The 13,740-nt window shown below is 51.9% G+C and overlaps 5 protein-coding genes across 5 annotated transcripts; 3 read left to right on the top strand and 2 right to left on the bottom strand.

The window, feature by feature from the left end:
- Nucleotides 1-406: 406 nt before the first annotated feature.
- N7517_003275 (pyruvate dehydrogenase (acetyl-transferring) subunit E1 beta) lies at nt 407-1,711 on the top strand (the record flags this gene model as incomplete). The annotated part of the gene is made up of 4 exons (XM_056721005.1): nt 407-654; nt 714-837; nt 898-1,184; nt 1,240-1,711. 4 exons carry the CDS (start codon nt 407-409, stop codon nt 1,709-1,711), a joined length of 1,131 nt encoding a protein of 376 aa, XP_056585140.1.
- Nucleotides 1,712-2,027: 316 nt separating this feature from the next.
- On the bottom strand, nt 2,028-2,697 carry N7517_003274 (putative C2H2 finger domain protein; the record flags this gene model as incomplete). Its single annotated transcript, XM_056721004.1, has 3 exons — nt 2,028-2,561; nt 2,612-2,638; nt 2,689-2,697. The coding sequence occupies 3 exons, from the start codon at nt 2,695-2,697 to the stop codon at nt 2,028-2,030; spliced, it is 570 nt and encodes a 189-aa protein (XP_056585139.1).
- Nucleotides 2,698-3,255: 558 nt separating this feature from the next.
- N7517_003273 (MCP1 family protein) lies at nt 3,256-4,293 on the top strand (the record flags this gene model as incomplete). The annotated part of the gene is made up of 2 exons (XM_056721003.1): nt 3,256-3,460; nt 3,515-4,293. 2 exons carry the CDS (start codon nt 3,256-3,258, stop codon nt 4,291-4,293), a joined length of 984 nt encoding a protein of 327 aa, XP_056585138.1.
- Nucleotides 4,294-4,629: 336 nt separating this feature from the next.
- Nucleotides 4,630-7,248, top strand: N7517_003272 (tRNA (guanine26-N2)-dimethyltransferase; the record flags this gene model as incomplete). The annotated part of the gene is made up of 2 exons (XM_056721002.1): nt 4,630-6,804; nt 7,237-7,248. 2 exons carry the CDS (start codon nt 4,630-4,632, stop codon nt 7,246-7,248), a joined length of 2,187 nt encoding a protein of 728 aa, XP_056585137.1.
- A 190-nt stretch (nt 7,249-7,438) lies between these two features.
- Nucleotides 7,439-13,687, bottom strand: N7517_003271 (tetrafunctional fatty acid synthase subunit FAS1; the record flags this gene model as incomplete). The annotated part of the gene is made up of 1 exon (XM_056721001.1): nt 7,439-13,687. One exon carries the CDS (start codon nt 13,685-13,687, stop codon nt 7,439-7,441), a length of 6,249 nt encoding a protein of 2,082 aa, XP_056585136.1.
- Between the last annotated feature and the right edge of the window lie 53 nt (nt 13,688-13,740).

Below are 13,740 nucleotides of genomic sequence, written 5' to 3'. Positions count from 1 at the left end.
CCTTGGAAGAGTGTATAAAAGCATAGATTTACAGTGAGAAACCCCTTGAAAGGACTTGAAATATCTGGAAGGAAACACGTAGTTATAGCTAAAAGTAGAAGAGTTGATACCTCATAAAAAGATATGTTGAACAAACAAACAAGTGATGAAGTGAGCTCTCTCTCCAATTCTGTATGGTTACGGTTACAGTACCGGTGAGCTCTGATATCACGTGTTGCCCAACATCTTCGGATTTGCATCTCAAAGATTATTCGGATGGCGATAAGTTTTCCCTGGCTATTCACTCTTATCTACTCTCCCGTTCTTCTATTCAATTGATTTTGCGGTCCGATTTGGTCTGCGATCGTTAATTGAATCTCTTTTCTTTCTTCGTTTTTCATCTTCTCAATTCGATCACATTTCCGCAATGGCAGCTCCCCGACTTTTCCGCCCAACAGCCCGTCTGTTTTCCTCGCGCCTTGCTTCCACTGCTCTGCGCTCAAACCTCCGCCAGTCCGCCTGTGCTCCTTCAATTCTGCGCCGCGGATATGCCACCGAGGATGGCACCAAGCAGGTCACCGTTCGCGATGCCTTGAACGAGGCCTTGGCCGAGGAGTTGGAACTTAACCAGAAGGTTTTCATTCTCGGTGAGGAAGTTGCACAGTACAACGGAGCGTGAGTAATCCTCGAGTTCCAGTCGAATCGAACCCGAAGCTGAACTTCCGGCTCTACAGATACAAGGTGACGAGGGGTCTGCTCGACCGCTTCGGTCCTAAGCGGGTTATCGATACTCCCATCACAGAGGCTGGCTTCACTGGTATCGCCGTTGGTGCTGCTCTCGCTGGTCTGCACCCCATTGTGAGTATATTCGGAAATGACGTTTGATCTAGGACCGCATGCTAACGGTTCATGTTCTAGGCCGAGTTCATGACCTTCAACTTCGCCATGCAGGCTATCGATCAGATTATTAACTCCGCCGCTAAGACTCACTACATGTCCGGTGGTATCCAGCCTTGCAACATCACTTTCCGCGGCCCCAACGGTTTCGCCTCCGGTGTCGGTGCCCAGCACTCCCAGGATTACTCTGCCTGGTACGGCAGCATTCCCGGTTTGAAGGTTGTCTCCCCCTGGAGCTCCGAGGATGCCAAGGGTCTGCTGAAGGCTGCTATCCGTGACCCCAACCCCGTTGTTGTTCTCGAGAACGAGTAAGATCCCATCAAACTAATTTTGCTGGATTCCGCGTGAACTAACCAATGCTAGGCTCATGTACGGCCAGTCTTTCCCTATGAGCGAGGCTGCCCAGAAGAACGACTTCGTTCTGCCCATCGGTAAGGCCAAGATCGAGCGCCCCGGAAAGGACCTTACCATCGTCTCTGTGTCTCGCTGCGTCGGTCAATCCATGACCGCCGCCGCCGAGCTCAAGCAGAAGTACGGTGTCGATGCTGAGGTTATCAACCTCCGCTCCATTAAGCCCCTCGATGTTGAGACCATCATTGCCTCCCTCAAGAAGACTGGCCGCCTTATGGTCGTTGAGTCTGGCTACCCCATGTTCGGTCTTTCCTCCGAGATCCTGGCTCTGTCCATGGAGTACGGCTTCGATTACCTGACCGCCCCTGCCGTCCGTGTCACCGGTGCTGAGGTTCCTACTCCTTACGCCGCTGGCCTTGAGGCTATGGCCTTCCCCCAGGAGGACACCATTGTCAGCCAGGCCGCCAAGCTTCTGCGCTTGTAAGCCAATGAACGAGGGCGAGTGAGGAGCTCGCAATAATATAGCAATGTGCCTAGTACCCTTTCATCTGTTCCATCTTATGTCGTTGTTTTATTCTGCTTTTGTTATCCAACCGGTTTAGACAGTCTCTTGGAAAGCATGTACCATTACTCCAGATCAGTACCAGTGTAAATGTGCTTAAACGGATTAGATGGAAATTGATTGCTGTCCAGTAATTTTTTAAGAAAGGATACTCCATACCATTCAACGCCATTATGTACATAGTTGATAGTTGATATTTGATTCAATTCGCAAGTCATTTCAGGCATCACGATATCCATCAGACCTTTTGGGTAGCACACCCAGCGTAACAGTCCGTTGGCCGGTGAGGATCATAATGTCCTTCTGGGCCATATTCCTCGTCGGTTTCACTTTCCATATCACCCGATTCAATCTTTCGGGGCCTTCCCACATCTGATGGATCATCATTTTGAGGTATCGGGATATTATCTTCCTCGTCGTCTCCTAGAACGTTTTTCTTGACTGGGGCCGTAGGAACCACTGTTCCCTTGACAGTGGCGAATGAACTTTTGAAACCTCCCTTCTTGAAACCCGTGCCTCCTCCACTGGGTACCACATTGTGTCCAGGAGTCTCGATGACTTTCAGACCGGCCTGCGCATCGGCTTTACGTTCTGCGCGGCGGTTCTTCTCGATGGCATTTGGATCACGTGTTAACTGTTTAAGGTCTTGCAAGCGCTTCCTGTGCTGGTGGTCATATGAGCCGATATGCGCTTCGTATTCCGGATGACGTGAATAAGATTTATTGCAGAGAGTGCAGGTGAAGGAGCTGAGCGCAGACCGCGCTGATTCAGTCTATATGGGTTAGCTTGGCGGTGACAGACATGGCAGATGTGGATTATTACCCTAGGAGCGGGATTTGTAAAACCACGCTATATCTGTTAGCTGATGTGTCAGATCTGGACCAAAAAAAAGAGCATACCGGTGCCATTGTTCTTGAACAGGAGTACAGCGTGAGTTTAGAGAGAGAGCGTTTAGTACGGCGACGCATTGCGACCACCTGCGTATTAATAGCGGGTCCGACGCGTTGCTGCCTGTGAAACAAGGCATATATGTGTTCAAGTAACGTTAACTAGTTAGCTGTCTATTAGTTAGGCTTTTATGCTCAATCTCTGTTCCTAATTATTTTAGCCAAATGGGTCCTATTCCAGGCAAATGAGTAAGACATGCTTTTATATATCCAACTCTTTATAGTATACTCCGTAAGCAAGTCAAACTATGGTAACATTCGATGTATATTGAGTCACCTGACCATGCCCTGCCAAGTGGAGCAGTCGTCATTATCCGTAGAGGAACCGGCCTATCACAGCTGCCGTATTTTCACTCAGCGATCCTCAACCCCAACATTTCCCTGCTTTTTCCCAGTTCGCCTACACAGTATGGATGCATGATTGACGAGTTACTTTCTTACGAATTTCATTTTTGCCCTTCCCCCCCCCCAGCTTGGGAAACCCTAAAACCCCGAATACCATACCCCGAAAACCATACAATGTCGTCGCACGTGCCCTCCAAACCGGAGGACATCGACACCAGATCTATCATCTCCTTGCAAGAATTAGATCCATCGCCTGTTCATGATGGTCCAGATGTGGAAAGCGGCGAATACTTCCCTAGGGCTGCCTCTCCCACGCAACATGGAACTGGAATTTCATTCCCGAAACTAGGGCTTAGTGGGCATCGCTGGGATTCATGGCGTACGTCAAGCAACAAAAGCTGGTTTATATATTCTAACCACAATGATTATTTAGTGACTGGTATTCAAAAATACTCCACCTACCCACCTACGGCTTTCTTCATCTTACATCTCGCCAACACCTCTCTTATTCCGCTCGTGACTCGCTCCGTGCCCGCGAGCGAATCCTACCTTCTGCTCACACGACCCGTATACCAGGCCCCCGGGCTAGAGCACCTTGTCCTAACAATTCCTATAATTGCGCATGTTGCCTCGGGAATTGCTCTCCGCAACATTCGTGCTGCGCGTAGAGCACGTCTGTACGGCGCCGAGACTCGCGCACAGCGAAACGCGTTATATTTCTGGCCGCGCATGTCTTTACAAGCGCGCACTGGATACTTTGTCGCGCCGCTGATTGCATTCCACGTATGGGTCAACCGTGCCACGCCATTGATCGTCGAAGGAGGAAGCTCTGGCGTAGGACTTGGATATATTGCTCATGGCTTTGCTCGGAGTCCTGTGTTCTGGAATGTCTTCTATTTCTTCTTTGTGACTGCCAGTGTGTGGCACTTCATTGGTGGCTGGGCGACCTGGATGGGCTGGAGAGTAACCAGTGCGCGCAAGGAGCGTGGCCAAAAAGGCTCGTTGGATGGTATCCTTGGATTTACTGAAACAAAGACTAAGAGGCAGCGCAAAATGTGGTGGACTGTCAATGGAATTGCCGCCGCTGGCGCAGCTCTCTGGCTTGCAGGTGCTCTTGGTGTTGTTGGACGTGCCGGTGAAGGAGCTGGTTGGGAAGCCAAGGGGTGGAACGAGATGTATAGCCAGGTCCCGATCATTGGGCAGTGGCTATGACAGCTTTTATGGTCGTATATAGTATTTAGACTTAATCCTAATGTATAAAAAGAGCCTGAAGACCATTGTGGAAATTATTCATTCTACATGTAATACAAACATTAAGACTCGTCCTCCGATATCATCACGACAATTGCCGATGGTCTACTAGGGATAACTATAGTTTATAGTCTTCTCTCGTGAGAGTTGGCTCTTCTACGGCCATACATGTATGTGCTTCTATAGTTTTAAATTACAAAACAGGTATTGTTCTGTACTGTAACATGGTCCGTGCATAGAATCTTTTTCTCCGTCGCATTCAACATCTCTTGTGATATGCTGTGAAAGGCTTCGCTCATGAACCCCTCGTTGATTTTTGGTTCAGCAACGAAATGCGCTAAGCGACGACTCATTCCTACCATTATTCTCGCTCAATTCCCCCGCTCAACTTCCACTCCGATCCGATCTCGTGTCCGAATCCTTTCCACTTATAGAACCATGGAGGATCCTCAGATCCAGCTGGTGGAATACCAGGGAGAGAAGTACCATGTTATCAAGGAAGGTTTGGCGAAGATTCTCAACCCGCCTGCCCAAGAGGCCGCTTCCAAGGGAACGAAGAAGGATCTCAAAAGCGACGACCAAGCGCAATCCGTCTTCTACAACCCAATTCAACAATTTAATCGCGACCTCAGTGTGCTAGCCATTCGCGCTCATGGAGAACATATCATCGATTTGAAGAAACAAAAAGCCGCCCAGAAGCTGAAGAAGCAGGCAGGCAATGGGGAAAAGAAACGGAAGCGTGAAGACGACCAGACCGAGAACCCGAGGCCCGCCCCAAACGCAGAACACAAGGAAAACACAGAGACAAACGACCAGCCGGTCTCCGCTCCCCCGGCTGATCAAGAACCTAAGTCAGAAGCCCGACCAGAGCAAGCCACGGGCTCTTTCACCGTTCTTGATGCTCTATCTGCGACTGGACTGCGCGCTCTTCGCTATGCCTCGGAGCTTCCATTTGTCACAAAGGTCGTGGGAAATGACCTGTCAAAGTCGGCAATCAATTCCATGAAGAAAAACATCGAATACAACAATCTTACGACGATTCAACCCAATCTGGCCGATGCTCGAGTTTACATGTATGGGCTTGACGACGCGAGCAAGTTCGACGTCATTGATCTGGATCCATATGGTACAGCAGCTCCATTCCTGGATGCCGCAGTGCAGGCAGCCAAAGACGGTGGCCTTTTGTGTGTTACTTGCACTGATGCCGGTGTCTGGGCCTCGACCGGCTATTCGGAAAAAGCATTCTCTCTGTACGGCGGTATCCCCATGAAAGGCCTCCACTCCCACGAGGGTGGTCTGCGATTGATCTTGAATTCTCTTGCCATGTCCGCAGCTAAGTATGGAGTGGCCATCGAGCCCTTACTGTCTCTGTCTATCGACTTTTACGCTCGCGTCTTTATTCGGGTCCATCGATCTCCCGCACAGGTCAAATTCACCGCGGGCAACACGATGCTCGTCTACAATTGTGATTCCGGCTGTGGTGCATGGACAACGCAGCCCATTGGTGCCACCAGATCTAAAACGGACCGCAAGGGAAACCCCATATACCACCACGGCCTGGCTAAAGGGCCAACAGCCGGACCGCACTGCGAGCATTGTGACTCAAAAACACATCTTGCAGGACCCATGTGGGGTGGTCCGTTACACAATCCTCAATTTATCCAGAAGATTTTGGACATGCTTCCTGGAGCTGATCCCGAAACATATCAGACCTGTGCTCGGATTGAGGGAATGTTGACCACTGCTCTTGAAGAGGATCTGGATTTATCACCATCTAAATCTGAGCCATCTACCCCCAAGCAACCCGAACCAAGCACAAAGAACCAGCATGATCCTGCATACCCTGCCATCATTCCTCGAATGGACGTTGCTGCCAAGGAAAAATACCCTTTCTTCTTCTCAATCAGTGCTCTCGCCAAGGTTATCCACACAACCACCCCTCCAATCGACGAGCTCCGCGGTGCTCTCAGCCATCTCGGATATCGCTCCACTCGTAGCCACGCCAAGCCCAACTCAGTCCGCACCGATGCGCCCTGGGAGGTAGTTTGGGAGGTCATGCGCGAGTGGGCCCGTCAAAGATCACCTATCAAGGAAACTTCCCTGAAGCCCCGAACCGCCGGTGCTGCGATTATGGGCAAGAGCCGTGAGAACCTGCGTAAAGTTGACGACCAAGATCAATGGTTATCGCTTCTCAAAAAGGATCTGACGTCCGCCGTTGAGTCTGGCAAAGATGTCAGTGACTTGATTACTAAGGTTGAAGCTGCTCTCTACCGGTCCGGATCGCGCTCGGGGCAAAGTGCTCCTGCTTCTACAGAGACTCGCCCCAATGCCGATGCCGCTGCCGATACTCAGCCTGTACTGGAAAATGCACCTGCACACCCCTACAGACGGCATCATCCTAGTACCCTTGAGGTGGTCTTTGATGAGGCTCTAGGCCGTCAAGTGTCAGCTGCGCATACCAAGAAACGACTGGTGCGGTACCAGCTCAACCCTCGTGCCAACTGGGGTCCTATCAACCGTGCGGCGCGACGATAATGTTCAAATATCCCTGTTCATACATAGAAAAAGTCCTCTGTACGTTTTATGTCTTGGTTTTATGCTTGTCACCATCTTCGTGTATTGTACATAATAATGTGATAAGCCCGGCATGTTTACTTTGTGCTGTTATTCTTATTCCTAGCAGTATTTCTAAAGCTAATAATACTTTTTATAGCCTATAGCACCGTGAAAATAAATATATATACATATATCAAAAACAAAACATCCGAAAAATACATCAAGTACACATATCCCCAATATCTATCATCTTGACCTCGGGAGCCATATAAATGAAGTCTTACATCTTCAAGAGGGTCACCATGTTATACCTCAATACGATTAATGAATAGTGCTGTGATCGAATAGCTGCCAAAGTAAAACCATATTATTTTTTACAAGGCATAAAAGTGGAAGATAAGAAACTAATATTAGAATGCGAACTGAAACTCATATACATGCACATAAAAACTCCAAGGCTCTGAGACATATCACGTAATGACCCATGAAACGAAAAATGGTCTATCAAAAACACAACATTATAAAGAGGATATCAACAGGAATAGATCGATTATTTGGCAACGTTCTCGTTGCCCTCTTCGTACTTGTCCCAGTTGGCCAAGATAGAGGCAATACGGGGCGAGTTGGTGAGTCTGTAGACGTCCTCGAAGTATTCCTTGGTGATCTCGAAGGGACGGGCAGTGACGTTGGGGATGTACTTGCCGATCAACTTGCTGGGGTCGATGGTGGTCTTGTTGATCTTCTTCAGCAAGAAAGAACGGAAGGGCTTCACACCAGAGCGCAAGAAGGTGCTGTGGAAGGGCACATCAATACCCTTGAGAGGAATGGTGGCGAAACCACGCTCCAGGGCGATGGGACGAGGCTTGGCCTCGGTTTGCTTGACACACTCCTGGATGATGCTGACCAGGTGCTCCTTGACATCCTCCAAAGACATGCTCTCCATAAGAGCGGGAATGTCAATGTTCTGCGCCTTCAAGAAGTTCAGCAGGTTGGTGAGGCAGTCGAGAGCACGAAGGTCACCGGCTGCGACGTATTGCATGTTGGCAACGTTGTAGTTGACAATCTCCAGCAGCCAACCGGTGGTCTCGGAAATGTTCTCAACGACGTACTGCAGTGCCTGCTCGTTGAAAGTCTTGGAGATACGGCTGGGGTTGACAGCGCACATGGAGTAGTTGGAGCGACCCTGCGCATCACGCTCGACGGCGACTTGCATGGTCAGACCGCGGTAGAACACGACAGACACCAAGCTCTCAATAGGCATGACATCAGCCAGAGCGGCCAAAGCCGAGTATTCACCAAGTGAGTGACCAGCGAAGCTGCTGTCGCGCTGCACCAAGCCCTTGGCGCGCATGTCCTCGAAGCTGGCCTTCTCCATCAGGGTCAAGGCTGGCTGGGTGAACTGGGTGGCAGAGAGAAGACCAGTGGGAGACCGGTAGGTGTACGAAGCGGTGGTCTCATCGACCTCCTTGAAGATCTTCTCAGACTTGATGGAACCGTCTGCGTTCACAGACTCGAAGGTCATGGCCATGTAATTCTCCCGGATGGCCTTACCCCGAGGACCGCCGAAGTAGACGGTCAGCTCCTTGGGGTTGTTCTTGACGATGTCAATAATGGAGAGACCGTAGTTCTCCATGAAGTGACGATCAGCGCGGTCCCAGACCTCCTGGGCCACTGGGCTAGAAGCATACAGCTCCATACCCATGCCCTGCTCCTGAGAGCCCTGGCCAGTGAAGACGTAGGAAGTAACTGGCTGCTCAACCTCGGCCTCACCCTGCAGAACCTTCTCTTCTGTCTCCTTGTTGCTGGCCTCAACCTTGATGATCTTGCGACCAGCAATCATGCCGACATGCTGCAGCTTGACAGTGATCATGTCGTTGGGCAGAACCATGCCGACCAGCGAGACTTGGAAGCCACGGACACGGCCAATGTTGTTCTCGGCGGCCCAGGTCTCGACAAGGCTGCGAACAGCGGCACTGCTGTACATGCCATGGGTGATGGTTCCGGGCAAGTTGGCGTAGCTGGAGAAGACACGCGACACGTGGATGGGGTTGTAGTCACCAGACACGCGGGCATAGGTCTCGTTGGAGGCGGGGGCACGCAGCTCCAGAGCGGTCTTGCCACTGAGCGGGATGGGGTTCTCAAAGTAAACTGGCTGCTCAATGGAAGTTCCGTTACGCTGGAGGTAGTCAATCACGGGGTTACCGTGTGAGTCACCTGCCTCGTATTCGACAGACGCAACCTGAATGACCTCCTTGGTGGGGAGTTCAAGAAGAACCTGTCCAACAGTCTGGACGTTGCTGAAGACAGTGGTGTTCTTGAAACGGATCAAGCTCTGCAAGCGGAACGTCAGGGTCTGGCCCAGAAGCTCAGCGTCAGAGTCATCCATGCGGAACCATTCCTTCGAGCGGAGGATGGCAACATCACGGCTGCTGGCGAGGTGAACCTGGATAGGGACCTCATCCTTGCGCTGGAAGGTGTTCTCATAGTCGGTGTAAGCACCCCGGTACAGGAACTGACTGGTGACATGCATGATAGCTTTGTTGTCTCGCTTGATGGTGCCGCAGACCTCGACCATCTTACCAGAATCCTGGTTGATGACAGAGTTGATCTGAGCGGTTGTGTCCAGAACATCGCCAACCTTTAGGGGCTGGGCGCCGGGTACCATCTTGAATCCGTTGGACAAGTGGACAAGCTTCAGCAGATCTCCGTCAATGGTGCGAGGGAAGATGGGCTTGGTGATTGCCTGCCAGCCTGCCACAATGGCAAAGTCCATAGGGGCAAAGACCTCCTTGCCAGGACGGTCAACGAAAGCCTCACCGGTGTTGCCAACTGCGTGAACAAAGTCGGCAACATCTTGAGCAGTGATGGTCTTCTGGCCACCACTGAAGGTGGCAGTAGTGGGGGTGTCGAAGGGCACGTCCTTGTTGCCGAACCAGATCCGGTAGTAGAACTCCTTAATGCGATCGTTGCGGTCACCCATAACCTCACGGAGAGGAGCGTATCCAGTCTCAGGGTGATAAGTGAACAAGAAGTTCAGAGGGACAACACCATTTTCGGCGGTGCGACCCTCAAACAGGGTCAGACTGACCTGGCCCTTCTCATTGATCTTGGCCTCAACGGTCTTGACCAACTTGCCAGACTGGTACGGCTCTCGCACGCTGATAACAGTCTTGGCAGGGTCATTGGGGTTGGTAACCTCCACATACATGCCTGCGGTGGGAGCAACAATCCGCTTCATGGGGTTGGACTGGAAGCGGTGGCCCTGAACGAAAACATCGGCCAAGAACAGAGCATGTCTCCACGAGTAGACGTTGCCGGCAAGGAGGCTGAGCCAGCGGTCCAAGTCAGGCAAGGCTGCAGTGGAAGACAAGCGGAAGCTGGTCTTGCTGGGCTCTTCCGAAACAACCAAACCGTCAAACTCCGATTGGGTGGTGTTCATAAGCTGCCCGCCGAAGTACTCAATGACGGGAATCTTGGTGCTATCGCCACCGTAGACATCACGCAGGAGGCCAGCGATGTGTCCCTGGTGAACACCATCAAGAATGTCCTTGACAGGCTCATCGATGATGTTGGAGAAACGGGCAGCCATGGGACCCTGAAGAATACAGGTTCGGCCGACATCTTGATCGACAACAGCCTCAAGATCCTCACTCTGCCACAGAGAATCCTTCTTGAAGAAGAACTCAAAGTTCTCATCCAGGACGGGGACGAAAGGCACAGGCTTCTGGCCACGTTTCTGACAGAGCAGCAGGAAGTGCTGCACATCCTGCGCGTTGATCAGCTGATCAGCAGCTGCGGGATAAGCAGCCAAAATATTGTCAACGGTAGGGTAGGGGGTATCAATATCGGAATAACTTTGGAGCAGCGACGCCTGGCCCTCGGCAGTAGTGAAACGCTCCTCGACACGACGGATGAAGTCACCCGCCAAGCGCTTGAGGGAGGGATCGATCCATCGCGACTCGTGCTTGATGTACATGAGGTCTACCATGCGGTGAACGACCTCAGCATAAGTCATATCTTCCAGATCCACAGTCTCGCCTGCAGCGTTGCGACCGAACCAGACCTTGTGGAAGTCATCATTCAGCTTCTTGATGATGTAGTTCCGCTGCTTCTTCAGTTCAGGAACACGCTTAGCCTTATCGAGCTTGAAGATCTTCTGATCCATCTCCTGCCAGAACAGCACGCCGCGAGTGGCCAGCTTGTGGATAGGCTCACCCATCTCGGAGAGAACAGTGATCACACCACCTGTTGATTTCTGGTAGGTCTTCTCCCAGTCCTCATCGTCCACACCAGGGGCATCGGCAATTGCCTTCTTGGCATTGTAAGAGGTGTGTGCCTCTTTCGCGATCATCATGCGAGACCCGAAGAGACAGCCATCGAAAGGCATAGGAGGGTAGCCAAACTTAGCGGACCATGTACCCGAGAGGTAAGGGTAAGTGTCTTCCGAGCCACCGAAGCCACTGCCGGCAACAAGGACAATGTTATCTTGCTTGCGAATACGGCTGTACATCTGAAGCATGGGCTGGTGGAAGTCTTCGAAGGAGTGGTGACCACCGCCACGGCCACCGGTCCACTGAAGGATGATGGGGAACTTGGGGTTGGCCTTGGCAACATTGATGACTTGCTGAATCGCATCGACGGAGCCAGGCTTGAAGGCAATGTGCTTGATACCAAGAGTTTCAATGTATTCATTTGCAACTTCAATGGAAGGCACACCAGCACCAATGGTCAAACCCTCAATGGGCACGCCTTCCGCGCGCAAGCGACCGATCAACGGAATCTGCCAGGCCATCGCACGGGGGTTGACATAGATCAAGTTAATAGTGATACCACGGCCAGGAGGGATAACCTTCTCAATCTTGGTAATGGCCTCCGTCATAGTCTTGGCATTGTAGTAGCCACCACCAGCCAGCTCAATGTGATAACCAGCGTTCATAGTAGCAGCCACAAAGTCCCAGGCAACGGTGGTGGGGGTCATACCAGCCACCATGACAGGGGGAATTCCCAACAGACGGCTCATCTTAGTGTCCACGTAGGTTTGACCAGTAGATGTCTGTGTCAGGCGAGGGCCGTGTTCCTTGACCCAGTCCACAGCAAACTTGACAGAATGCTCATCACGGTCGAACAGTTCTGGCTTGTAGCCAACCTCGGCATTGGTTCCGTCCATTTCACCAGCGAGAATGACCCGAACACCGGTACCGTCCTTGTTTCTGTTGGTCAGAACGCCGAGACCAGAGATGCCACCGGGGCCGAAGTCAAGGATGTGAGTTGCACCGGGGAAGACAGTGGCTTGCTCCCAGTTGACCGCATCGTGGGTGATCATGCGAACCAAAGCGGGAACAACGTTCTTGTCACCCAGCTGTCGCAGATCCTCTCCAGTCTTAGTGTGGAAGACGGGGATCTCCAGTGACTTGGCAGGGATCTCAACAACATCCTCCAGATCCTCGAGAATGCGGTCGTAGGCAGAAACAAGGTACTGGCTGTGGAAAGGAGCGGTAATAGGCAGGAAACGGTTAACAAAACGAACCTTGCGCTGAGTGAATGGCACACGGTTCTGGTCAAGTCCGGTGGCCGCCTTGACCTTACGCAGGCGAACATTAAGACCGTAAAGTGAGATGGGAGGACCAGTCACTACGAAGTTGCGAGCACTGTTCACCAGGGAAATAGAGATGTGGCGGTCCTCGGGCAAATGTTGGTTGGTGGCATCGATGTGCTCCTGAACAGCGGCGAGCGAGAGATCGCGGATAGACAGCATGGGAGTAGGGGTTCCCTCGCCATTCTCAATCGAGTCCTGGAGAACGGAGGGGGCGATAGAGGTGCGGGGGTAGGCCTGCTGACTGCGCAGACCAATCCAGAACAGCATGGTTAGTGCGTTCCGGGCCGCTGTGGCGAAGGAGTCCCAGCTGGTAGCGGTTGCAATGGCGGCAGCCGTGACGACTCCTTGGGAGTGACCTGTGGTACCGAGGATGCGCTCCAGAAGATCACCAGGCTGGCGGCCCAGGACTTTGCAGGTAACCATATAGTGGGCCAACTGGACCAAACCAATCAATGGCAGACTCACGGGTGCGGACACCAGGTAATCGATATCGGGCTGTGCATCCCGATCTTGCAGCCATTGCATGATATCCAAGCCCTTGGGGTAGAGCTTGCTAGCCTCGGGCTCCTGAGAGAGCGATTGGAGCAATTCGGCGGAGGAAGTGATAAGCTCTTCGACGAAAGAAGGGTACGTGGTGTAGATGTTGCGCAATTCATCAAAGTATTCCTCAATGTTGCCTTGACCACCGAACACGGAGTAGATACCTGCGGCTTTATCGGATGCCGCACGGAACAAGGCCGAGTCGTAGGGCTTGGTGGGCCGGCCCGCCGCAGCTCGCCCGGCGTAGTAGGCCTCAACGACTTGGTTCTTCTTGGCAACAATACCGGGGAGCGCAGCTGCCACGGCGTGAACGTCATTACCGCGCATGAAGGCACGTTCAAATTCATTCAGAACGAGCTTCAGGACGTCCAGGTAGTTGCCCTGTGCATCATCTTCCTCCTCGAGCTCGTGGGCCACATGGCCAATGTAGCGGGCGACCAATTCGGTCACTGATGATGGCTCATCATCTTGGGCCAATTCGTCTGTGGGCTCGGGTAAAGAAGCGGTGAAGCTGTCTTTCAACTGCGATGCATGGAAGTGAAGCGAGGTAGGGACGAGGAAAGAGAACTCGAGTGATCCATGCGAGAGGATAAGAGGGCGGAGGGATTGAGAGGATCGAGGGGTGTTAATACCGGTTTGGGGACCGGTCAATGTGCCGTACATGATGTGGCTCTCTCTCTGTGAAAAGTAATAGAAGGAGATAAAGAGGGAAAAGA

Source organism: Penicillium concentricum (genome assembly GCF_028827145.1).
Source record: "Penicillium concentricum strain IBT 3081 chromosome Unknown utg000001l_segment0_segment0, whole genome shotgun sequence".
NCBI classification, from domain to species: Eukaryota; Fungi; Ascomycota; class Eurotiomycetes; order Eurotiales; family Aspergillaceae; genus Penicillium; species Penicillium concentricum.
This window is presented reverse-complemented; position numbering and strand designations above follow the sequence as displayed.